Genomic DNA, 27,943 nt, shown 5'->3' with positions numbered 1-27,943 from the left:
AAAAAATATTTTTACTAAGGCTGGGTTGCACCATCTTACTTTAACTTTGACAAACGTCAAAAATCTGTCAAACTCCATACAAAATACACCGGTTGTCGTTAGTCACGGTTATAATAGGGTGCAATTATTAATTGTATTAATGATATTTTTTATGTTCATTTGTGTTTAAACAATTAGTTTAGTAAAACTTAATAATGCGAATGAATAATATTGTTAAGGAATAGGAAAAATAAGGAAAATAAACTCGGAAGTAATGTAATAATAATTTAATTTCACAAACATTGAACCATGTTTGCCACAGTTATAAATAAGTATTATTTTAACTGTACAAATAATGATTAAGATATAAATACACTGGCTCTGTACTTTATAATAATAATTAACAGCTCTATTAAAGCTAGTCGTATTTCATTGGATTTAACAGTTATATAAATAGTTAACAAAGTGTCAAAGTAATACTAAAGAAAGTAGGAATAGAGTACTATTGTAATATACAGTAGCAGTTGCGTCATGAATCCATGATACGTCATAATATCACTACATCTGTATACAAATAAATATCCTCTCAATCCACAATGTCACATCAAAGTATCATACATCGCTCAAATAATTTACACAGCATACTCATACAACATTTATCATCTGGTGGAATGAAGACTAATACTATAATCTAAATTAAATAATCAATAATAAAGAAATTGAAACTAAGTGGAGTTACATGAGAAATAAATAAGTTAAGACCTTGACTAGGATAATCGGGAAATTTTGAATGTTAATCAGCAGACAATAAATTAATTAGCTTTTAAATTCGTCACTATTTACATTAAAAGGAACTTATCCGTTCTAGACCAAAAATGGCAATGTAATGGCAATGACGTTTTTCTACTACATTAATTCGCTAAAAAACAGCCAAATATTCAATTTTACTACAAGAAGTTCATCCAACCGACGTTGAAACTGAGGAACGATGAGACCAAAACTTAGAATAATCCGCAGTTGACTCAATACAGTAACAATCTACAACGGATGGAGTATTGACAATTATATTAAAATTAAGTTAAGTACAATGCGAAAAGTCTTTTCTATGGCGATCTGAGCAGCCTCAATGCGCTCCAAAATACTTTTCTTGTCGTTGTTAAAATAAAACTAGCAGCTATATTAATGGGTAGTGTAAACGAAGTTCCTCATCAGCGGTTTTTAATCTAGCTAGCACAACCAAGGCAATTGCATCAAGCGGTTGGTGGGAGGTCAGTTTCGGACATCTTCTTGAACACCTGTCCCAGGTACTCCAGGTAGTTAAGCGTGTCCCGGTAAATGTAGAGACCGATTTCCAATTTGTTCTTCTTGTCGATGACCGGGATCTCTGAGTCGTACACTGGTAGGATTTCCAGATTACGAGCTTTCATTAGATCCTGAAAAGAAATAACATTGAAATTAGTTTCTGTCACATGTTTTTGTTCACGTTCACGTTTTATGAAAGTGTTATGAGTCATTATTTGAAAAGTCGTTGGCCAATTTTTTACAAGAATTACTAATACAAAAAGTATTACGCCACAATTGGCAATAGCCTTAGATCTCAATGTTAGACAAATAGGTAGTTCGTAAAAATACTTACGTAGAAGTAGCAGAGCACGGCTCTAACATCTTTCATGGTCTGAGAGATGTTGTTGGCGAGCTCCTCGTCCGAGCTGATGCCGTCGTGCTCCAGGCTCTGACTGAGCTTGTACAGGCTGGCCACGATCATCTTCAGGCCCTTGTACATCGAGGGGAGAACTTCATCAATTTTGCTCTGTGGACAAAAAGAGAGACTGTTAGGAACTAAAAACTTGCAAAGACAGTTAAACTGGGGAATTGAAGACACATCAACATTTCTCTAGGACTAACTCAATCGCCACTAGTTAGGTTTCATTGATGATTAACTTATCGATATCAGTGCTAGGATTTTTTATCTATTTAAAGTATTGTAGAGCAACTAATGATGCGCCAACCATGTTGAGTTATTTGACTGCATGTTTAATAGAAATGAAAATGTCTGTCATAATACCATATCGGCGTTTAATTAACATTTCCTCGAATCGGAAATCGTTTGTTTAAATTTCGCCACGTCCAAAATTCGTTATCTATCCAAAATTGGCAATCGGACATATTGATTAAAACGTCCATATTGCGAAACGTTTGTGTTCTCACGTAAGCGTCGGCACAACAATGAGTGCCACCGACGAAGGCGATTCTTTGGAACCGAACGAAAAACTCATACGGATGCACGTTTTTGACGTCAGCAGATTCACCGGTCCCGATCATTGTTCTCGTTTAGGAAACTGATTTCGTTTCGGCATTCTCACGATATAATTCACTTATAGGATACGCTTCTTATTCTGTTATCCAGAAGTTTAGCTAGGATTAACTTGACATGAACAAGAAAATACAGGGCACTTCCTACAAATAACTTTTCTTCGTAACGCGTGGGTAGTGGCAAATCCGTTGCTAGAGTTATTATGTCACTATGTTATGGCTTATATAAAAGGACTCACAGTTGAATGTGATCTATAAAGCAAGGAATCGTCTTCCTTATCGACAATGAAATTGTACATTAAACCAAAAAAGACTGAAAACAATTAAACTTGTATCCAGGGAATCAACCCAGGACCACCAAATCTAAATTTCACAATGGAAAAAATGATTACTTACCATTAATGATGCTATGTCTTCATCAGGAACCGTTTGGAAGAGAACCTTCTTGTGCGGCAGAACCTCATCACGGAACCACGAGAAATTCCTCAGCCAGTCGTCCTTCCATTCCTTCAGCAAGTTTTCGAACGTATCGAAACTGTGCAACTTTGTCTGCAACAAAAGAAAATCTAGATAAGTTTCAGTTTTAAGTATCCTTATAAACCAAACAGATAAAGATGTTAATCAAATAAAACAGGCTCAAGTAAATATACATTAATGTTCAGTAATGCACCCTAATCGATTGAAAATAACATTGGATATAATATGTACATTATTCTAATTACATCAAATGCATTAAGACCATTGTAACCACGATTGCGAAGCATCCTGAACGGTTGACCTAGCGTCGAAGGCAGCGAGAAAGGCAATCGCAAACGTAAGAATCCGCAAATTATTTGGAAAACCAAACGTAAGGACGCAGATCAAACAAGCGTAGTAAATACGGGCGCGTGTGCCAGCATGAATCAGCCTCACTGTGCCGTTAATTCTTTGAACTGTGAAAATAGAAGGCCCAGCGTTGATTGACTTCCATGGAACCAGCGGGACGAACGGAAGGTGGACAAGTGAGGTATCCTGGCCAGTCTTTATATAAAAGGAGCGGGACCCTAGACTATGGTAGTAGAGGGCTTGTAGCTTGATCAGCTTGTTTATGTGTTTTTACGTTTTGTGACAATGTAGAGCGCGGCAAGCTCCAGTTTTTACCATGTGAGTACCTATATTTTAGATTTTTTCTAAGTTTGTTTGCACTGTATGTGGGTTTTATTAACTTCACAAGAATAAGCTAAGTCAAAATATAAATTATTAATGTGCTTAGTACACATCCTGTCATATTGTTTAAAAATATCAACAAAATAACATTATAAGATTGAAGCGCCTACACGTACTAGCTACCGTCGCAATTTGTTCCACGAATTGACAATCGTTAGGGCACTTAGATTATAGATAACCGACCGATATAAGTTGAGCTGCGCACCGTTAGCCGGCGACTCTATTAATAGAGCAAGTTACGGTGGAACGTGTGTCTCAGCGGAGATAAACTCTCAACTAGATAATCATACGTATTGAGCACCTTGTAATTCTATTCATTAAGACTGACATGGAATATGAAGTTGAATAGATTAATTTTTGCCCGTTAATACCATATTTTTTCAATATTTCTTTGCAATTAGATTGAACACTTTTTAATTTACATTGCGATACTTAATGGATCATACAAGGTCATGAAAGATGAGATCGAAACCGAAGGTCCGCTGTTGTAGACTTGTCACGTAATGCACAACCGTTTCAACATTAAAATTTGACACTGCGTCCAGGCATCATCAGACGTGACAAGACGCACAAATCAAAATAAACCCTAACCGGCCATGCTAAAGTTCAAAAACTTGTGACGGACGCGCCGAACCGGGCAGATGCAACGTTAACAGGGCAAAATTTTCGTGTCCCCATAGTAAATTGTTGGACAACAATACCACTAATTAAAACAGGCATTTTACATTAAATCTCCCGAAATTTGTATTGTGCAATTTTATCACGAATGATCGTGGCAATATTCCAAAAACGATAGATTTCAAATGTTTGATAAATCGTTTCGTGTATATTGTGACATTCTGATTCGATAGCTCGCGCCAAAATGTGCGATAAGGGAAACGATAAAATACAATGTAATTATGTTATTTGATTTGCAGTTATTTCGTTATATTATGAAAAAGTCGTACGGAATTTGAAGTATGAATAATAAGAGTTGAAAAATGTCATAGTAAGCAGAATCACGGACAGAAGCAATGTGCTTCGTTGGTCAGCTAGAGCCGAATAAACACACAGGTGCGCGTCCGGCCCATCACGCCATAACAGAGGAATACCTACATTCCGTCCGAGACTTCTGTTCATACTATGGTTTCCTGGTACATTGATATCCACATTAGGTATTGAACTCTATTTAAAATCATCAAATAATCTAAAACCTATTTAAAAGATATATGCTTTTCTTTCTAGTTTCAGATTCAAGTAAACTGTTTGTCTCCCACTATTGCAAAATGTTATTCTTTTCCTTTGATTTTGTATAATTCGCAAAAATTACAGTGAATACGGTTCATGAATGCTATCAACTCTACATTGAGATTTACGAATACCGAATTAAAATTAATACGTATTTAGTTTTACCTTGTGTTTTAGAATTACAAAATTATTGTGAGAAGAAAAGATGAAGAAGTTTTAGAAAAAACAAATAATTGTAGCTTTAATGACTGCTGTGTGAAACATTTGGTTTGTGGGTGGTAAGAAATTTGATGACATCCGAATGCCTAGCTTGCATCGGAAGCTTATCAAATAAACGTACTCACACTAGCGCACAAATGTTATATTTACGACACACGTACGCACCCATCGCCGCAGACGGCCTGTCGCCCCAGTCCACGATATTGTGCTAAGTATGTACATATCGTATGTACTGAGTAATTCAATGTTTATGGCGTCATAGCGAAGATAAGAGTTGCAGAGGATGCGCGGCCGATCGCGCGACCGATCGCGTTACATGTCGCGGTTTCATTTTTTATTTCACATCATGTCAACAGATTAGGGACCGTGTTAAGATGCGGTAATATGTCAGCAGCCGAAAAATATGAGAGGTGAGAGACATTCACACGGTTGCCGGCGGCGAGTCACATACCGGTAGAGTTCGTTGAATTTATTATTGCGTTCTTAGTAACGCGGTCAGTTATTATACGTACGGAATGGGTTGACGACACAAGCGCAGTCGAGTAATTTGGATATTGTCTTTTATTTATGCTTCGACTGTGCCAGTCGTATATTTTCCTGTTGCGTGTTTAAATACAAAATATTTTTTAGTTCAAGAGCCGCGTAAAATTAAAGAAATGAGGTCGACCGAAGACGATGGTATTGACTAAAATACATAACGCGTTAGCGAAACATCGAAAACAAAAGCATCAACGGCCTTGGTCATCACTTACAATGGCGGTTCATCGACACAAGGTTCGGTCTAAATCGCAATAAGTATGATACATTAGCTTCGAATGACCGACATTAAGGGGAGAGACAGAAAAAAAAATCATCGGGCAGGTGTGTCGCGCAATACTAATTCGTAATCAGTATTCGACGCGTACGCACACCGTCCTGTACTGACTCGTTCCGGCTACTGTGAGTCGATAATGTCGTTTTACGAGGCGGTGGTGGCGGACAGGACGTCGTCGCCGTCGTTACGACTGTCGACTATTACAATGCCACCACATACGCGAGCTTACATCGATACCTGAACGCACCCGCACTACACTATCAATTGTTCCGCATCCATTGACTCGCACCCACTTGACGCATTAATCACAGTCTCTACCAAACACGACATAGGTACAATCCAAATACATTCACACATTTGTACAACTGAATGCGATAGTAGACGGTCATCCATAAATGATTCGAGACGCGACTTCGACATCGCATTATTGCTCGTTGATCGGCCCACCTTACTTCCGATTCGGAAATATAATATTTCTAGGATTGGAATGATAGATACGTTCATATGAATGGTTGTATTAACATGCTATGCGTTTGTTACTTACAATTCGTGAATGTTTTACGAATACCTGAATGTAGGTTGACATGTCTAGCTAGATTGAGTTACAAGTTCTTGCGTGCATTTTTTTCTGTTAAACGTCACGCATTATTTTGAAAACAGAAGCCTGGATAACGAATGTCCAAAAGAACATGAAAGTATTGGGACTCCACGAACAAGACGTTCAAGATAGAATTAAATGGTGGAGCCTGATTAGGAAAACTGACCCCGCTTAGCGGGATAAGGCAAAAAAGAAGAAGTATTATGAAAAAAGAAGAAGTATTATGAAGCGTTAGAAAAATGTTAACAAAAAAGAATTTGAGGGCTCCTCTACCTTTTATTACATCGATGGTAACAATAATGCATCGCAAAATAATAATTAAAAGGGAGGAAACGTAGCCGGACGCGCCGCGCGGCGCCCGCCGATGCAATCTGCGGAGGACGCGCCGCGCGGACCTTTAATGGGTCAGAGAATCGTCTATCAATATTTTACACTTTATATTTGTTATTACCCGACTGCTCCAGAAGGAGAGTTATGTTTTTTGTGTCATGAGCTTTAAGTTTATAAATTTCTTTGCTGAATTTAGCTTAAAGTTGATTGATTTCTTACTGAATTTCAGTATTAGCGCGTCATTGCGCGTGCTACTAAACTTTCCGTTTCAGTTTTTTTATTTCTAGATGTATTTGCTTGATAAAAATATTACATAAATTACAAGAACTTTATTCATAGCTCTAAGAAATTGCCTCTACAATCTTTAAAACCTAATTGATTTAGCGATATATTGCGCTATATAGAAAAAAGATTAAAATTTCACACCCATCGAACAAAAATTCTCGCGGCTTCCACACGTTTATTATTAGTATTGATACTGTTCGTCCACTCCGTCCGTTTATTTAGCGCCACGCGCCGCGCATAGTGATCGCGAGCGCATGCGACGTCGCGAACGCGCGCCAATCGCGAGCCATTGACAAACGAAAGCGAAAAACTTTTTTGAAATTAGAATTTTTGATGTTCTTTAGTTTTTTCTTCCTCGTGTAATGAGATTTTTTGATGTTCTTTTGTTTTTTCTTTCGCATGCCTAAGGTGCAATTTTTTTTCTTTCTGAAAAAAATTAAGTAAAAAAAAAACTTACGAATTCGTCTTTGTAGCTCGCCGTCTGTTGGTACACGTAGTTGGCTTGCTGTGCGACGAATTTCGCGTTACTTGGCAAGTATGATGATTTGGACTGAAAGAAGAAAGTAACGCGTTAGTCATATTATACAGTTGAGTATTTCTAGAAGTTAGTATTTCAGAGAGGCTTTTTTACCATCGAATGTCGTAAAAACTAAAAAGTAAAAGACAAATTCGGGGCTTCTAGTAACAATAAAACAAAGCAAATTCTGCTCTCACTAGCAATAGGTTCTTTCAAGACACAAATACGTAATTCTACATTTAGCAAAGACATAATGTTTAAACTTTAGACCTTAAGCTAGCTAGTTTTTTTAGATTCCACGACAGTTTCGGCGATTCTAGGCTAGAGTCGCACAGCTGTGGTACAGTCTAACTTGGTACTTTAAAAAATGACAACCTTATTTCCTACGCCAAAAGATTCGGTACTGATACTGCACCGCGTTTTCAGCGATTCTAGACTAGAGCCGCTGCCGATGCTTTTGCAGTGGCACAGCTGTGACACAGTCTAACTAACTTGGCCCTTTTAAAGCCAACCTTATTTCCTACGACAATAGATTGCTAATAAGTTACTAAGATTTTGTGACAACATTGATACTGCATCGCGTTTCAGTGGCCGTATAGAACTCTACGAGTCACATAAGAATCTCGCCCGCCTCTATCGGTCCATGGCATGACCTCTCCAAAATAGAACCTTATTTCTTACGACAATAGATTGCTAATACTTACATTAGAATCATTATAGCTGCAAGGGTTGCGCCATAAGTAGTTCTCCTCGTCCGCCGCCCGCCTCTGTCTGTCCATGGCGCGACTCCGGTACGGCGCCGCGCACGATCTAGGGGAAAGTCCGCCGATGAGAAGTAACAGGCACACCGCTGCACAGACGTTGACGTATCCTGGGGAGGAAGAGGAGCGTTAGTTGGGTCCTTGGGAAAACTATATGGCACCAATATGCAAACATTGGCGTATCCTATCGAAAAATAAAAAATCCAGGATAGCACTATCATAAATTCGTCAGTTATGATAGTGCTATCCTGGAGTAGAATAAGATTTGCCAGTAGGGTTATCTTGAGATGGATAATGTTAAATATTTTCAATCAGATTGGCTTGTAGGAGAAGACCACATTCGCTTTATATTAGCGCTTTTATATCCATTCTTAGCGTGTTAAGTCTTTATGTAGAGATAAGCTCACCGATAAATTCATGTATTTTTGACTCTATATTATTATGTAAATCTGTGTACGGATTGTTAAATAAATAATTTTGACGGTTAACTTGAGGTGAATTTGTATTTAAATAAAAAGAACATCTCCGGAAAGTAACCGAGCTCTTCCTTGCAATGAAAGAAAAATCCTACATATTTTTTCTCGCCTTGTAAAGCAATAAGAAAATTTGTTTTCTGCGTATGAAACATGCAAAAATAGGTACTCTGTTTATTTTTAGAGCTTTTTTTATTCTGGACAAAAAATCTACCTATTAATGATGCACACAAAACCGCGGTTAAAAGCTAGCCATTTAATGAAAAACTGACGAAAGCAGCCCCGCTCTTTATGCGGCACGCGCGATGCTATCGATTATGGTAATCGCTGGACATCCGATGAATAAATACTCGAGAGGTGGTCAGCCTTTGCTAATTGTCCGGTGGACGTATATGAATCACTGATGCACGCCTTAACGGTAGACGGCCGGACATTCTTCCGATTACTGTTGCCTCACGATCGCCAGATAATCGAGTTCACTTTCAATCGATACTTTTCTCGTTTTGATCGGATATGTGACGGCTATTTTTACGACTTCAGTAGCGTATTTTATTTTATTTGTGTCATGAATAAAGCGATCTCATAGTGAGCAATTTTGTTTTATTTTATTTTGTAGAGTTCAAGACCAGTCATTTATTAAGATGACAGCGGTGTTTGTTTTTACGCAATATCAACACCGGAATAATAGCAATGAAAAAAAAATTACATCGAGAGGTTACCTACATCTCGCTCCACAGTAATGAAGTCGGTTACTCACGCCTTTTATAAAAATTCAGTGTTTTGAGTCAAGTGTGAATCAGTGTTGTGTCTACACAAGAGTGACTAATGCGTCGTAATCTTAACTATTTTGTAGATGAGCTGTATTTACAAACATATGGGTTTTAAACCTTTACAGATGTCAACTAATATTTGCATAAAATTTACATGAAGATATACTATAATTTCAGGTACCAATTTTCCTTTATTTCGTACAATACTCTCCTCTAAGATTTAAATTAAAAAATGTTATAGCTGACTGTACATAATAGCCTGTGGGAACGGAAAGAACTCAAAGTCAAATTCATCAATACACTCACACGATTAGCTCAAATGTATGCGTGAGTTTTTTCGCCACTCGTTAGGCAGTTTGCGGCGATTTCGTCGGCCCGCGGCGAGCGGCGGCCAAATAAAACAAATTATAGTTATAGGGCGCTTCGCCGCTTATTATTTAACTAGGGCCTGCGAATCCAGATTACCACACGCCCCCCTTTTTAGGTAGAGCGAGACACCAATATTTACTCTCTCGCACACTCGAAAACGCACCGATTTGCATACACAAGCGCCGAAAGCTCTGAGACGCCGCAGCGTTAACTAGGAGTGATTTAGTTATAGACTTTATATTGCACTATAATTGACACGATAATAATGTTGTAACATAAGATACACGGCTACCCGCCAGCCGCGCGCTTACAACTATGAGAACAAAGTCGAAGATTGAATAAAAGCGCCAGTTTATTAGAGGACCCGTGGCACAAAAGCCGACCGCAAAGGTGGACTGAGGCAATAACGATCATGTCAGAAAGAAGGTCCGACACCGGCACACACGCGTTAAACACACGATCATAACATTTTATTAGTGAGCCGGTCAAAAGCAACCGCGAGACCGCCGTCAAAAGTTCAACCAAAAAAAAAACAACAGGTCAGATCGTAAAAGGCGTAGAGTCACTGAGACAAATATTTTCTTGAGAAACTCAAATCTGAAAGTTCGTTGGGAAACAACTTCATCAAGATAAAAACATACAACCGCTATGCTTAACGCGTCATTACTCTGATAATCACGATCGATGTAAAGAAAAATATAACAAGCGTTAATAAAATAAACACGAATTTAAATTCAAAGAGTGACTGGTATCATTAATTAGAAACGACATTTCAAGAGCTAATTGTATCTATAACAACAATGGAGAGACTCGATTGAATTCCTTAGCCCATTGAAGAACTGACCGAACGACCATAAAAAACGTAGATACCTACACGTAGGTAATACACAGGTTATAAGAGGGCATAAAAAAGTAGGGACCGCGTCGGAGGTCGGTCCGACTACCCGAGAAACAAAGAGTTCGTTTATTTTTTAACAGCTCGCCCGTTCACAAAAGGAGGCACGAAAAACGACCGAAACGAGACCATCTTGTTAACCTTTTTAAAAAGAAATCGCGCGTCCGCTAACTAGAATTTCGTTTCGAAAACCGAGAAAAGTTCTCGTTCAGTTCGACACAGGGCGCCAGGCCAGCGCAATCATTATGTAAATTCAGATTATAAACGCGTCAAATGTGGATGTGATCATTATTTCGGCGATAACGATCTTTCGCGAGATGCGTAACAATTTGCGAGATTCGATGACTCGCGAAGGAGTGCAGAGTTGGGTCCCACAGGGTGGGGTAGGTCTTTAACGGTAACTAGTTCGCGTGACGTCGCATAGAAAAAGCGTCATGTAAAGCCATAATAGTGGTTTAATTTAAGTCGGTTCATCATTTTGTTAGTGGCGGCTAACAACCGATGCGCTCGTAAAATTTGACTGCGCATAATAAGAGCGATTATGACGCGGGGACGCGCGACGCGGCGCGTTTCGCGGCGGTGATACACAGTTCATTAACTGAAAATCGCTCTAAATGGTAATAGCAATCGGGCCACCGAATTAACGAAACAAGCGCAAAATTTTCTCGAATCAAATTTAATAAGGTAACAAGTGATGAACGCAATTACTTTTCGGTAATATTGAATGGAATTTCGCATTATTTAGAGCAGCGCAATTTGTTCTTATCCGAATTGCGTGATTTTCTCGTCGATTCCTTTGAAGGTGATTGCGAAATAATCTTGAATCGACGTCTCTCACTAAAAGGGTGACAGCTAAACACTGCAATTATGAGTCGCCCATCTCACTGAAATAACTGTTTATAATTACGCGGCAGCCTTACTCCGCGTAAATGAACATCGTTTTATGTGAAAATGTTGCTAATGAGGCGGCGGCCCGCAGCCCTTAATGATGCGGACATAGTTCATGAAATCGAGCCCAGTGCGTGTACTTTGATATAATGACATGACATAGCTTTCTCGTAAGTGACTTTTTTTTAGAAAAATAAGATAACGCGTGTAATTGTCAGCTAAACTGTAACCCATCTTAGCGCTCTACCTATTATTATGGCTAGAATTTTTTAAATGAGTGTTGCAATTTTTGTAAAATATAACTTTATAATTCTGTAAATGTTATATTTATAAATTTTGAATGAGTCTATAAATATCTAAAAAATATAATTTGACTTAACTTTTAGATTTTAATAGAACAAAAGTAAATATGTTCATCTTATTAATTATTTTGGTCATCAATGATCCATTAATATAAAAGAATTCGGATTAAAGAGTTATATTATTGTGTTAGTGAGTTATTAATAGTGCTCAACAAGTCGTATCAATCGTATTCACACTCAATTATATGCTTCCGGGAAAAACATTACTAAATATTATTGCTTAATAATGTTTGGTTAATTTGTGTAGCACAAGCTAAATATTACTTTTAAATTATTTACTACAGATTTAATCACACATTTTCATGTATGGAAAATAATTTAAAGAGTAATTTGGGTTTTCTCATTTAATTTAGTTTTGTAAAAAACTATATTGAGAAATCATTAAAATATAGTCTCATGATAAGGTGGCTCTATAATGTAATCGTCTTGTATATTTTACTTTTACCAATTTCTTTCCCGTCGTAAATAATTTCCCGGCCCTAATATAGTGCGCGCGATGGTGCCACTTACGAAATCCTGTCCCGTCATGTAACTGTGCGACTGTTAAAGGATAGAAACATTTAGTCAGATATGTCAATCCGGTAACAGTACGTTACTTTAATTGCGGTTTAAACCTAGTTAAGTGCTCTGATGTTCGTGTTTAACATTGTAAAGACGAGATCGCTGGCTGAGGCTGCTTTTTGCGCGTAATGAAATTGTAAGCTTTATAGTTGTCTTGATATTGTGCCGACGGGGCGAATATAGTTCAGCCGGATATAGTGTTTGTAAATAAATAATGTGACAGTGATATTTCTAGGGGACTTCACCGAGATATGATTACGAAGAGCTTTTGTTTTAGATGACATATTGATATTGCTCTAATTGAATTTATTTAATGACTAGCTTTCCGCCCGCGGCTTCGCCCGCGTGGTTTGTTATTCCAAGTCTGATTCTTTTTTCTAATACCACGTTTTATAGTGACTGACGTTTCATGTCAAGTCACACGGGAATGCTGTCGAACGGGATAAAAAGTATCCTATGTCCTTCTCCTGGCTCTAAACTACCTCCCTGACAATTTTCAGCTAAATCGGTTCAGCCGTTCTTGAGTTATAAGTGGAGTAACTAACACGACTTTCTTTTATATATATAGATGTAGAACGATAAATCGAGAGATAAATCTTTGCTTAAAAATACCAGCGTTATGTTTGTTTCTCTTATGTTATAGTTCCCCGTAACTTAAACGGCAATTTATTGTAGGTAATTAATATTTTTTTATTGGTATTAAGCGGGTATAAAGGCGTGCTGAAAAGCTTCTATCTGAAAAGAGAGTGCATTTCACCTTATCAAAGAACTAATAAGAACGATATTTGCGTGTATATTTTTATGATGTATCGTTATGACCTCCTTTGTCCTAATGACTTTTGATAAATAATCGATTATTACATAACTTTGTTATTACCTTTTTACAAGAAAACAAACGCGTTATTTTTCAAATTGAAAGTGACAAATATGTCACAGGTTTTATTTGAGAAACAGCTGGTTTATTGCGACTCTACAGTAATAAACAGTTATAATTTGCATTGCGTTGAAATTCCGAACTATTCACATTCAAAACCAAGTTACACTAAAAAGTTAACAGTAATTTAAATTTTCTAAGTTATTGAATTAATTTTGGAGATAAAATGCTATAATGATAAAATGATAGTCTAAATCTATTAGCTGAAACGTGAAACTGTAAAAGTTCTCATGATAAAACTTAAGAATAAAAAATTAAAGGAACAAGGAACAATTACATTGACTTCATAGAGCCATTTCTCAGTTATGCGCAAATCAAACTGATCTAAATTCATGACTATAGTTCCAGAAACTGACAATTTATGGCGCGTTGCAAGAATTTCTTATAACAATATTTGTAATGCGTCATAGGGACGAAAGCAAGACAATTGCTAATCAGTTTCCTTCGCGATGTAATCATTTACCGTTGACTTGAATATATTATTCAGACGATTACCACTGTTACGTACGGCTCGTAATCGGAATCGATTAATATTGATACATTTTTCACATATCGATACGTATGATATGATGAATAAACTATAAGTTAAGTGATAAAATTAAGTTATTGGTTCAGATTGCTGTAAACTTTTTTCCTTCAGTAATTTTTTGCTCTTAATTAAAGTATTTCTCAGAAAGGGGAGTCAAAACAATCTACTGGAACTAAATATGATGTCAAAAAATTTTCAGAAAATTAAAGATTATTGCAAAAAAAAAATACTGTTTACTGAAATAATTCAAATATTANTATTAATATTATTATAATAATAAAAAGAAAATGCTTACTACTTCTTGCCGCGCTTGATTTGTATGGTCTGCATTTTTCCACTATACCACTATCACAGTCACTGTATTGGCTAATTAGTCTAGTCCTACTGCATTGTTCACATCCTGAGGGTCTGTGCTGCACCCTCGGGACGCCCTGGGCCGGGCACTCCTCGGGCTGGCACCAGCTCGGCACTTCCACGTCCTTCATCCTAACTATCACGGTGGTCGACTGCCTATGCAACGCACACGAAGGGATTGCGATCGTATCCATAGCGATCGAAAACTACTGCATCCCCCAAAATCCGATGTCGCACGCGTGGTGTCGGGTGAGAGACTAAATAAATTGGTGTGTCGCCGCGTAAGATAAAGGCAGGTGTACACTGCACGTGGTTCCGAGCTCGCAGTGGGGGAACGGATGACGAATCGCCGCTGGGGCTCTCCCGGCCCGGCGCCACGCGGCCAATGGAGGCGTGGGGCGGCGCCGGGCCCACCCATGCAACTCTCTCTATATACCTGTACCCTAACCACATAAGGGTTGAGAATTTCACGCTTTTTGTAATTTTCCGCCGCCAAAAACGTGCAACCTGCACACGGTTACAATTAAACATCCGCTTGGGAAAACCCGACAAACCTCATACAGAGTAGTGACTTCAAGAATGGATTTCGTCATTACCGATGATTAAGATCGCTATTGATTACGTAGGTTACGAGCGAAGTATGACGTTTCAAAATCTTTAAAAAGTTACTTCCCCTGGAACCGCAGCTTCTAAGAAATAATTTTCAACTTTATTAATAATTATCATCTAAAATGGCTTACTATGCATTTTATATGGACTGGGAAATAAAATACAATCAACAACTGGATAAAAATACCACATACAGTAGCAAAGAGAGTTAAAGTGTTGCAAAATAAACAGATCAATAGTTTTTATATCTTTTCGTGTGTCGCGAAATGTTTTTGAAACGTCACACTTATTAATGAATGAACGAAATGACGTGTAATTTGTACCCAGATGTTATCTTGTACGCACATTTTATCCTGTTCGTTAACACTACATCCGCTGCTCGCTGAAATTATCCGCGTCATACAATTAAAATGATATGGATATCACCAATACACTGCATTATGTAAACAACTTTACGAGTCTAGTGTATGATGTAGTCATGAAGCAAAAATATGTAGAGCGTGGCTTTGAAAATAATTGTAGAGATTTGGGTATTTTTTTATATTCAGTTTGATTTTAATAAAGCAGAACTAAACAGGGTTACTTAAAAATATTATACTGTGATAGGGATCATAAAATTTTGGCTCGAGTCCATAGAGTAGAACATTAGATGCGGAGTAGTAAGATGTTATGTTTACATTTTTTTACTACATTTGTGAACTTTACAGATTAAAAACACTTCTATAAATAGAAGTACCAACAAAGTCGTCGAATTAATTTTGTTGGTCTTGCAGTAAATTTTGCAAATTCGTGTAAATGTTATGAAATAATGATTTTGAATATCATCTTTTATCATCAAGTGAAATGCAAACGGATAAGAAATGTACAAAGTTAATGGATAGTTATGATTTATTTAAGTAGGAATGTTTATCCGTTGTATAATCAATTCATCAATATTATAAAAATAATATATTTTAATTTTAATCAAATGGACGCAATCATTATTATGCTCCAAATAAATTCTCAATATTGACCTGTTTAGTACTGAAGATTTTCAAAATCTCCATTGATTTCAGCTTGACTCATCCAAACACGCAACTTCTTACAGTTAGTCATTGAAAACTGTTGACTCAGTTGGCTTGCGGATATACTAAAATATAAGCAAAAATATAAATATGCAAACCTATTTTTTTCAGATGGTTTGTCTAGCCTGGTGATTGTTGTTTACCAATGGTTAACACTTGTCTTTGACATGCAGAACCGATGAAAATTAATATGACTAATCTATATATATAAAAATGAAACCCGTTTTCCGTTGTCACGACATAACATGAAAACGGCTTGACCGATTTGGCTGATTTTTTTTTTGTAGTTTTCTAATACCTACTCTGTACAAGGTTTTTACGGAAAAAAATATAAAGAAAATCTCTACGCTAAGGCGGTACGAAGTTCGCCGGGTCAGCTAGTATCATATAAACTATGTATGCCAGCCAGAACTTTTGAATTGGGTATTGGCTAAATTATCGTACGTGTGAATTTAATATTGTGATAAAATCACGCAAGCCGTACTAGGAGAGAGTAAGGCTCAGAACAGACGGTGAAACGCAACTGCAACGAAACTGCAATTTTGTGATGATTCTGATGAATGAAACTGAAACTGAAAGTTTCAAACTGGTCGCGTCATGTGTGGTCTCTCAACGGACGCTATGGCAGAAACTTAGAAGCAACTCAAAAGTAACTAGCAGTTGCAGTTTCGTTGCAGTTGCGTTTCACCGTCTGTTCTGGGCCTTAATAGCAGTCAGGAAATAAATACTGATTTCACTTACCGAATTTTTACTTGCAACATTTCACATGGATTTAATAGCATTTTTAAATAAAAAAATATATAACTGAAGGTATTTTAGTTATGTATTTAAAAAAATATGCGACAATAGCCGAACGAGGAAGGTGTCGGACTGGCCGACTCGAGATCCGAGGAACGCTGGTTCGCGGTGCGGCTGGACCCATTCATAACTCAAGTAGGTATATTTAGCTTTGTACGAGGGGTTAACGGGACTATTAGTAATTTGTGCAGTATAAACATTTGCTAATAGTTAGTTTAAAAAAAAGTAATTATAAAATAACGAGCTTTTGCACGTGTCTTTGCATGTGAATTTTAATCTATCACAGAAGATACGCGTATGTAACATTCAAAATGCGAGCTGAAATATATTATTTGTTTCTCCCAGGGTTTCAAGCTATTTTTGTGTCTTTCAAAGAAATCAAAACGTGGTGCATTAGGTTTAAAACAAGTTTTCTTATTCAGAATAGGTTTAACCAGGATAGGACCGCTTGCGTATTTTAAATATTAAAATAATCTGCGGTAATTAATTTTATCAACGTAGTAAAATGTATTGTGTTTCGCGCCATTCATGAATTCATTGGCGCCAAAACTTCAGATTTGTGACGTAAAGTCTGTTATAGTCTGGATATCTGATTTCAATTGTTTTGATGGGTGACACGTCACGTGATAAGAAATTTATGTTTATTTGTTATCAAATTATGTTGCTGCTTTGCTAAATTATCTAACGTTTTGTCTGGAATGAAAAGATAGCAATCATAAATTATATGTAATCTTTTACTTATTAAATAATTGACCTCCCAACTTTTTAAAGTTATCGCAAATGTTTCTCTATTTAACTAAAATCAACATGTAAATTGAATATTAACTTACAGCAACGCAAAGGCAGAACATACAAAGTTCACAATACTATATTTATTTGTCCAAGAAAAAAAATTGCATAAAAATGAAGTATTATAACTGCAATCTCACAACTTATTTTAGCAGATGGAAAACGAGTTTAAAATTGACCAATTTCGCGACAGAGATCGAGTGCCGGCGTCCCTATATTACTGTAATAAGCGTTGCAACTGTTTGCTTCTGAACACGGCTCAACATACGTCAAAGAAAACTTGAAATGCTTTATTTATTCGTAATTATGTTCCAAAGGTGAAAAATAAATAAGGATTAAGTATTAAGGAATAAGATTATTGAATGTAAATGTTATAGTTTACAAGATAGTTCTTTTATTTGTAGTATGTGTAAATTAAATTACTTTCATGAATAATCAAAAATAGCAGTGAAATTATTCGTACATAGTCTCATTGAAACAATGTCACCCGTTTTGTCTCTAAAAAACAATTAATAATGCCCATCATTAATAAAGATGCCACTTATTAAAAGGGTTCAAAAGTATTAAAGCTTTCATAATATAAAATATAATTTGTACCGTCATTATGATAAGTTATTGCGTATTGGTTGTTTAAGAAATTAAAACAAATCGTTAACGGTAAGTGAAATAGATTAGATAATCGATGGTGATAACTCACAGCTACTTATTGAGCTTGCGNTTGACATGCAGAACCGATAAAAATTAATATGATTAATATGATGTAAACTATGTAATAAACATATGTCAGCCAGAACTTTTGAATTGGGTATTGGCTAAATCATCGTACGTGAGAATTTAATATTGTGATAAAATCATGCAAGCCGTGCTAGTAGAGAGTTAATAGCAGCCAGGAAATAAATACTGATTTCACTTACCGAATTTTTACTTGCAACATTTTACATGGATTTTATAGTGTTTTTAATAAAAAAAAATAGAAATGTAATAAAGTTACAACTTTTTAAATATTTTGAAGCAACAATAGCTGAACGAGGAAGGTTTCGGACTGGCCGACTAGAGATCCGAGGAACGCTCTGGTTCGAAAACCGCGCCCGGTGCTGGACTATTCCCATTCATTATTCAAGTAAGTATATTTAGCTTTGTACGAGGAGTTAACCGGACTATTAGCAATTTGTGCAATACCAAAAAACACTAGTTAATATTCTAAAGAGGTAGGATATGAGCTTTTGCACGCGGCTTCGTCCGTGAATTTCAATCTATTACGGAAAGACAATCACGCGTGTGTATCCCTTACAAAATGCGAGTTAAATCTATATTATGTTTTTTCCCTGGGTCTCTTACTATAATCTAAAATCGAAAACGAAACTTGGGGAGTAAAGCTCGATTCACACATATCAGTGAAGCTACAGTTCCGTCACAGCACCGGCACGCATCCCATACATCTGACAAGTGTCAGTGTCAGTGACGATAGAAACTGTATGAAAGAATATTTCGCACTGTGCCGGTACTGTGACGGAACTGTGGCTTCACTGATATGTGTGAATCGAGCTTTATTCTTAAAATATGTTCTCAAATTCAGAATACACCCGTTAGCCAGAATAAGACCGCTTGCGTATAAGTATAGTATTAACCTTATATAGTATTAAGATTATAGTATACAGGGTGTCCCGTAATGTAACGTCAAGCCGGAACTGGGTGTTGAGGCAAGTTATGCTGGTTATCAGAAAAATATAAAAAAAAATCTATGTGGCATATTTTCAAAATAATGGGCATTTAAAAAAAATCAAAAATTTTTACTCCAGGTGACGGTCTTTTTACTCGTGTTGCCACAAATNGTTGAAGACATCTTGAATACTTATTTAAGAGTAATAATTATTTTTACAGCTAAGGTTTATTTAACTCCATGAAGAACTATGTAAGACACTTTTTATTAAAGAGGAACTTTAATTTAGTAAACATTGTGATCTTTAACACTAAATCAACTTTAGATAAAGGTTAATGAAAATGGCGATTAAATTATTTTAATAACTAATTTATATTATGTCTAGAATAGACCGTGAATGTAATTTTTGCATAGGAAATATAAAACGCATTATGGTTTCTCGTGTAAAATCAGTGGATAATGTTATAAAACAAGAGGGCCTTGAAAAAAACCTAATAAGATCAATAAAATATTACGAAATTGTATTGTATAAAGAAAACTTTGAGGTTATAAAATAAGATTTTATTTTATGCAAACGTTCCTAGACATTTATGCAACTAGAAAAAGTGTAACAAAGACGTACTTCAATTTAAATGTCCTCTTGTTTTGATATTATTGGTTAATTTCTGATTTATTTTTTGTTACACATAGCTCATAATGGCGGTAATTCTAATTTGTCTTAATGTAGCAAGAGTATAGAAGATTTTGAATTTGTAAGTTTAGTGAAGAAAGAGTTGAGTCAAGTTATACTTTACATAGTATTAGTTTAGAAACATTAGATTTAACTTACACTTAAAATTCACTTGATGAAGTATTACTTAAGTGCATATGGTATCAAGTAGATCTTTAGTTTTATTTAGTTAAAACTATATAGTTTTCATTCTGTCTCAGTCTTGTTTAATCTATCTTGTTAAATTATTGGTCCTGCTATACATTAAAGAACAATTTATTCATTTACTAACTAATTTATTAATTACATGATTTCTTCCTCGGATTGTCCGTGCGGAAGTCGAAAATGGTTCTATGTAATAGGATTTTAATTGGGTTTTACGTTTTTAGTTTTGTTATAACATATAGGGCGGGTAAATTGCACCACCCGCATATTTCGTAAAGTATTCTTTGAACTTTGTAATTGCGACACTCAGAGATAAGCAATTAAATTTAATGAATATCGGCCATATGATTTTTGCCGTATTAATGAACACATGACGTATTTTATTGTGAAAAGTTTTTATTTGTTTTTATGGAATTTTNATAAAGTTAAAAACGGGATTATTTCCAAAAAACCAAAAATTGTCGACAATTACAGCAAGAATTTACCAAGTGTTATACCATTTTGGAATCCTTACTAAATGCGCCAAATTATGACGTCACATGCCACACTTGCGTAGTACTTTTTTTTTCAGTACCGTCAGTTTAAACTAGACAAAATTTTTATTTTGAAAAATTTTTTGGGAATAATGTATTTTTTTTATCCAAGCTGGAGCAGCTGGTTTTGTAATTTTGATAACAATTTAGAGAAGCATTATTCAGAGTTACATAACAAAAAAAAAATTTGGAAAAAGTGAAGATTTGTGGCAACACGAGTAAAAAGACCGTCACCTGGAGTAGACATTTTTGATTTTTTTTAAATGCCCATTATTTTGAAAATATGCCACATAGATTTTTTTTTATATTTTTCTGATAACCAGCACAACTTGCCTCAACACCCAGTTCCGGCTTGACGTTACATTACGGGACACCCTGTATAATCTGAGGTATTTATCAACGTAGTAACAATGTATTCTGTTTCAAACCTGAATCGCCCCATTCATGAATTCATTATTGGCGCCAAAACTTCAGATTTGTGACGTAAAGTCTGTTATAGTCTGGATATCTAATTTCAATTGTTTTGATGGGTGACACGTCACGTGATAAGAAATTTATGTTTATTTGTTATCAAATTATGTTGCTGCTTTGCTAAATTATCTAACGTTTTGTCTGGAATGAAAAGATAGCAATCATAAATTGAATGTACCTAATCTTTTACTTATTAAATAATTGACCTCCCAACTTTTTGCTATCGCAAATGTTTCTTTAACTAAAATAAATCAACATGTAAATGTAATTGAATGAATATTGACTTCCAACAACGCAAAGGCAGAACATGCAAAGTTCACAATATTATATTTATTTATCCAAGACAAAAAATTGCATAAAAATGAAGTATTATAACTGCAATCTCACAACTTATTTTAGCAGATGGAAAACGAGTTTAAAATTGACCAATTTCGCGACAGAGATCGAGTGCCGGCGTCCCTATATTACTGTAATAAGCGTTGCAACTGTTTGCTTCTGAACACGGCTCAACATACGTCAAAGAAAACTTGAAATGCTTTATTTATTCGTAATTATGTTCCAAAGGTGTTAAATAAATAGGGATTAAGTATTGATTGAATGTAAATGTAATAGTTTACAAGATAGTTCTTTTATTTATAGGATGTGTAAAAGCGCCTTATAAAAGCTTATTTGCAGGAATTAAATTACTTTTATGACTAATCAAATCGTTTCAGCCAAATGACGTCCACTGCTGGACAAAGGCCTTCCCAAAGGTTTTCCATAATGAACGGTCCTGCGCTGCCCGCATCCAGACTAATCAAATATAGCAATTAAATTACTTGGACATAGTCTCATTAAAACAATGTCACCCGTTTTGACTCTACAAAACAATTATTAATGCCCATCAATAAAGATGCCACTTATTAAAAGGGTTCAAAAGTATTAAAGCTTTTATTAAACAGGGTGTCGAAAACTATCAAAAATCGCAGAACATTTCGGGGGTCATTTGGGTAGCTCTAGTGATGATACCTCTGGGCTTCGGCTTGATACTACTTTTTGGGACACCCTGTATAAAATCTTATTTGCACCTACTGTCATTATGATAAGTTATTGCGCAAAGGTTGTTTAAGAAATTAAAACAAATCGTTAACGGTAAGTGAAATAAATTAGATAACCGATGGTGATAACCATGATCTGAGGTGATAACTCACAGCTACTTATTGAGCTTGCGTTAATGACCTTTGTACTATAAAGGTCGTTAAAATTATACTCATTACATCAGCTACTTGCAAAAAAAGTTTTGGGACTGTTCCTGTGATTAGTAAGCACAGGAGTTATTTAATTAGTAATGATAAAACCATCATTACTGAAATAAGATTTGAGTTACTCAAGAGTAATTGAAAATACTTAATAGTAAAAAAATCTTGTTAATAGTAATAACATGCCTATTTTTATGGCTTTTTAAATGTTTTATTGTTTATGAGCTTTATGCAGTTAATTTTAAAATTATTAAATGTCTAGCTTTTTGCCTCGCACAGAAAATATCGTAGCACTGCCGTAGCACTTGTTGTAACACTGAAAAATGTATATATCTGTTGAAGATTCTCTATCCTACTAGGTAATATTATAAATGTGAAAGTTTGTATGGATGTCTGGATGTTTGTTACTCTTTCACGCAAAAACTATTGAACAGATTGTGATGAAACTTTACAGTTTATAACCCAGAATAACATATAGGCTATAATTTATGACGATCTGTGACAAAATAAATTTCACGCGGGTGAAGCCGCGGGCAAAAGCNGCAAAAGTTAGTACTCTATATGTATGCTATTTAATGTTACCAAACTAGATTATAATCAAGTACCTAAAATAGAAGCGATCACGTGAACGGTCCCAATATTACGACGCATATTCACTAATGGTTGACACGCGCTAAGTCAACGCACTCCAAAAATGTATCATAATGCGATTAATTATTAATAGCCTAAAAATATTTCTTTTACTTCTTAATGATCGAGGAATAAGGTAGCTTCGGATTATTTATTTATTATAACGTCCTTTAGCTTATACGGTATAACAATGATCTTCTTAATTTTTCCTCTTCTTAACACTTTTTTTTACTCGCAAACTGACCTACCTTAATAAATTACCACTTGAGTCCGTTGATTTATTCAACAGAAGAATTATATTTGAGTACTTTATGCTATAATCATAAATATCTAGTAAGCATTATGTGCTACATTTTACCGGTATACTACCGATTCCAAAACCATGTCACCATTTCAAAGAAGACCTTTCATTCATCAGTGACATCTTTAACAGTTTTAGCTACAAACAAAGTGATCAAAGCTGGCCTTTTATGTCAATACAAATATTATTAACTGGATGATGTATTACCGCGTCAAGTTCCAGTTAAAGTGCAAGAAATATGCCGTATACGTCATCGTTGTCGATTATTTGTCGGAGGTGTGGTGTGACAGACTTAACTATGTTTGACCACTATAGATGGCAATGGGAAATATCCTCTAAGAATGACTATGTTCTAATTTTAGACATTTGCGCATTTTTTTCATGTTTGCGAACTAAATGCGGTGAAAAAACTATGGTGGACAGAATTTCAAAATTGTTGTTGAAAGAATATGGACGATTTTCTCGACTCTATGAACTAGGACTGAAGGATTAGATAATAATGAATGTTGTATTCTAGTGCTATGCAGAGTAAATTTTCAAATGGTTATACAGGGTGTTAGGTAAATGGGTATATGAGCCGACACTAGCCCATGTTAACATGGACATATAAATGGTATGGTGAAGTCAGAAATTTGATATCATATTATTTTTTTTAATTTTCATACAAAATAAATTTTATAAAATCCGATTTGTATGAAAATTAAAATAATTAAAATGAAGATCTATTTTCTGACTTCGCCATACTATTTATATAACCATGTTAACATGGGCTAGTGTCGGCTCATATACCCATTTACCTGACACCCTGTATAGTTCGCTAAATCCAAAAATAAAAAACGCGGAAAATTAACCAGTAGGCACAATCTTAACCAAATCATTTCTTTTTACACCATAGCATTAGCACCATGCATCGACAAAATGGGATGTTCTGTCGATTACATTTTAGTACCGTACAATGTTCATTCAAAATCATTGACTTTATTTAAAAAGGGTACTTATTTTGTTAACTAATGTAATCCATAACACTAAAGAGACAGGTCGGAAAACTACCATACCCTTGAAAATCGGTAAACATATAAATGTACAATTCATTTTAGTACTGTCATCAATAAGGCGTAATGTACAATTAGGTACATAGGTACCTACTTTATTTTCGAAAACAACATTGACTGAATTTAAAAATGATGTATAGTCAGTTATATTGTATTTCAACGAGTCTTTTAGTTCCCATTGCATTTTTCGAATATTAATCTCGCTCCAAGATAAGAGTAAGTTGTAAACATGTAGGCAATTAGTGTAAATTGTTTACAATACTTGTTCGGGCTAGACTGCGTGTCGACGGCTTATTATTATAAATATTGCTGTCACCAAAATTTCTTGTATAATGGAGACATTCAATCAGACGAAATTAAAAACATTTTCATTTTTATCATGAATTTAAATCGTGAATGAATTTAGGAATGAATTCAAAATTATGAATGCAAAATATTTATTTGCATTTGTCTAAGCTCTACATTTGGGGGAGGCCTATGTTCAGCAGTGGAGGTCCTGTGGCTGAAATGATAATGATGATGAAGGTTATATACTTCAAAAATGTAACATTGATAGCTGAATAAATAAAGTGTGTCTACGAGAGTTTTGTAACTTCTTTGCTTAACCGCTTGTAATAAAGAAAAACAAAATCAAGTCATATAAAGAATTCACCATCATTCAATCGAAATAGAGATTTCTTTAAAAAAATATTAACTTGTGCACAACTTTACCATATCTCTAAAAACGCGTAACTACCGTCACCCTACAAATAGATGCAGACTCTGTGCAACTACCCACGCTATCAAACAGGAAGCTGATGCGGACCTGGTCGCAGGTGTGCCGAATGTTCACAGAACTAGTGACGTCCATCCGGCCGTAACTGGGTATTCCACTGTTATCTTGTATTACCGCACTTATTTGCTATGTTGAGTATTCAGATTGAATCAGGAAACTTTGATGCGTCCTGCATGATACACTGATAACGGATGTGATAATGCAAATATTGGGTTAAAGTTTCATGGGGCTTTTGGCAGATGAGGCACTCTATTATATCGTTTTTGGAGTTTGATTGACCTAGCTTTTCTAATAAATACAAGATTATCAAACTCACACCGTGTAGTTTCAGATATTTATGTTATTTAATTTTCTTGAATACGTTAAGTATATCATAAGAAAGATAAAGATACAGCTTTTATCTGAGTTCAATATTTACTTATTGAAATATTTTCGTAATTAAAGCTTTTACGTAATAAACGTATTCAACAGAAAAAAGTTTTCTACACCTGTGAAAAAAATTGGGAAGTCAGGGATTAATCATTAGGTGCTTTGGGATTGCATTAGTATCGCCAAAGTTTATAAACTAGCCAGAAACACAGTCACAAACAAACTGCTTTTTAAAACGGCACTTGATAGATGGTCTGATGATGACGTTTTGGGTGACCCATCTTCTAAGGACAATGCGCTAATTGAATGACGAAAATAGTACAATCTATTTACTTTAGTCTTCATTCATTGTAAAGGTATTTCAGAAATACCCATAAGTTGGGTCCAAATACGGTCACAGGTTTGCGACGGCCGTCATGGCGTCAAGTCATCAGACAGTCAATACAGACCTCATACATTTGTCAAGAGACGTCATACAATTTAACTAAGTGCTAAGATGGTGTTAGTTAGAGCATGTTACAAGCATTTCCTAAAGTTTATGATGTGTACATTGACATAAAAGGATACGCGTTTACGTAATTTTACTTCAATATTTTTGTATAGACCAGACTTACAGATAAAAGCGATTTATGGTTTTTACTCTTGAGGCCCTGATGTCAGAGTTTATTAGCTGCCATAAATGTCTGACATCATGGTTCTTATTGACCAAAACATATAGTTTAATATGCCTTCCGAAGCATTGCTTAATTTGTCAGGAAATCAGAAGTTTGTTATATTTTAACTATTTTATTTTATTTAGGATAACAAACAATTGTACAATTCAGATATGCAGTAAAGTTATACATCGACATTTAGTTATTGTACAATCCCCATCTTACTATTCCAACTATTCCTAAATTCTTATAATCCTAGATTCTTCATTATAAGTATCTTTTTAAATTGAAGTAGAGGTTTTTTATTTACCCTTCGCTTGTTTTTAGAGGTTTTTCGTTACACTGTTAGCTTTCATTTTTTGTGTCTATCCCATAAAACTTAATTGTATTGTACGAAACGGCAGAAGTAATAACCAAATGTCAAAACAAGTAAACACTTGCGGAAGTATTATGTAACAGCTTGACCCATTGTTCTGTTATCTGTATGATGTATTTCTTTATTTTTATCACAGTAGGACAGGATAAAAATAGCTCTGACCGTCTATATTTAGAAGGAGGAAAAGAATTTATAGATTTTGTTCGAACGTGCATCAGTTCTTCTTATCGCATAGTTAGCGTACTTTATTGCTTCTTCTTTACAAAATATGATTAATATTAAAGAAAGTAATTAATTTTTTCACGTCTATCGGATCGTCATGTTTATCGCTACGGTTAAAAATTTTGACAGCTACTTCTCATATAATTTGGAAACGAATTTCGAATGGACGCAAATTTAGACGTCATGGCCATTGCCTCCCATAAATATGAGACCCATAAAACATCCATAAAATTTTGCAAACGGTTTTATTGGCGTTTGTAAACCCCGACTCCTGAACAGGAGCGGCACCTTTGTCCCGTTCCCAACGTTTTGTTTTACCGTTAGCTAATAGAAACAATCCCTCTAACTTTCACTACGTTATATACGACCCGTATAAACCCACCTTTTGTAATACAGATCGTCCTTAAAATGTGCATTTGTGTCTTTTGTTTTTGCTTTAACGGTAGTGCCTCGTGGAGGTCCAAACAAAAAGGTGCGTGCGACTTCAAAAATTTTCACTGCTGCACTGATGCATTGTGCTCGAAGTATAGGCGGTCTTATAAAGGACAGGGGACAATGGGCAAACTCCGGTCGAAATACAATTAAGTTGTTACAGAGGACAGCGTGAAATCTCGCTTTGAATCGGTGTGAAAAGATGTATCATTGGGTGCTTGTGCGTGATAGATTGCGCGTCAATAGTACGCCCTCATAACTGAGTTGATAAAAAAACTAACAGACGTTGACTTGTTTCGACAGGCCAATGAGACTCGGTTACGGTAATGTGCCGATTTCAAGGTGAGTATTATTGAGTAATCTCGAGTGAATCTACATTTTTTCTCAATATTAGTCATCCAGTGAGTATGCCTGCTAATGAAATCGTTTGCAAACCTACGGACTCCTCTAAAAATAAAAATATAGTTGACCTTAATAATATACATATTTGTTTACATATTTTATAATGTCTGGTAGATAACAGAAACGACATAGGTTAGCATTAATGAAATAAGGATAGTAATTGATTACTCTATAAACTTTAAAAAAAAGTTTCGATGATTGCGTGTTATAACGCCATTTAACACCTTACATCCGTCCATGGACTAGCTCATTCATCCACAGACATTGCGAAAGTGAATACGGATCAAGGAACGAAAGAAACTGGGACGGAT

At 35.5% G+C, this 27,943-nt stretch overlaps 1 protein-coding gene across 2 annotated transcripts in view; it reads right to left on the bottom strand.

Moving 5' to 3' along the window:
- Positions 1–277: 277 nt before the first annotated feature.
- LOC114356716 (uncharacterized) overlaps positions 278–27,943 on the bottom strand; it is a 36,463-nt gene continuing 8,797 nt past the window's right edge. The window contains exons 1-6 of one of the 2 annotated variants that reach the window (XM_028310048.1): positions 14,326–14,759; positions 8,193–8,359; positions 7,429–7,521; positions 2,689–2,841; positions 1,616–1,789; positions 278–1,412 (exon numbers count right to left, since the gene is read on the bottom strand). In XM_028310048.1, the coding sequence (XP_028165849.1) occupies positions 1,230–1,412; positions 1,616–1,789; positions 2,689–2,841; positions 7,429–7,521; positions 8,193–8,359; positions 14,326–14,578 (1,023 nt within the window). In that variant the 5' untranslated portion in view covers positions 14,579–14,759 and the 3' untranslated portion in view covers positions 278–1,229. Of the gene's footprint in view, positions 1,413–1,615; positions 1,790–2,688; positions 2,842–7,428; positions 7,522–8,192; positions 8,360–14,325; positions 14,760–27,943 lie in introns of those variants that run through there. The other variant, XM_028310049.1, reaches the window with a different exon arrangement.

The sequence above is a fragment of the Ostrinia furnacalis genome, unplaced genomic scaffold (assembly GCF_004193835.3).
Source record: "Ostrinia furnacalis isolate ACB-3 unplaced genomic scaffold, ASM419383v2 OfSCF2870, whole genome shotgun sequence".
Taxonomy (NCBI): Eukaryota; Metazoa; Arthropoda; class Insecta; order Lepidoptera; family Crambidae; genus Ostrinia; species Ostrinia furnacalis.
Note: the sequence above shows the minus strand (reverse complement) of the source record. Positions and strands in the feature narration are given on the sequence as shown.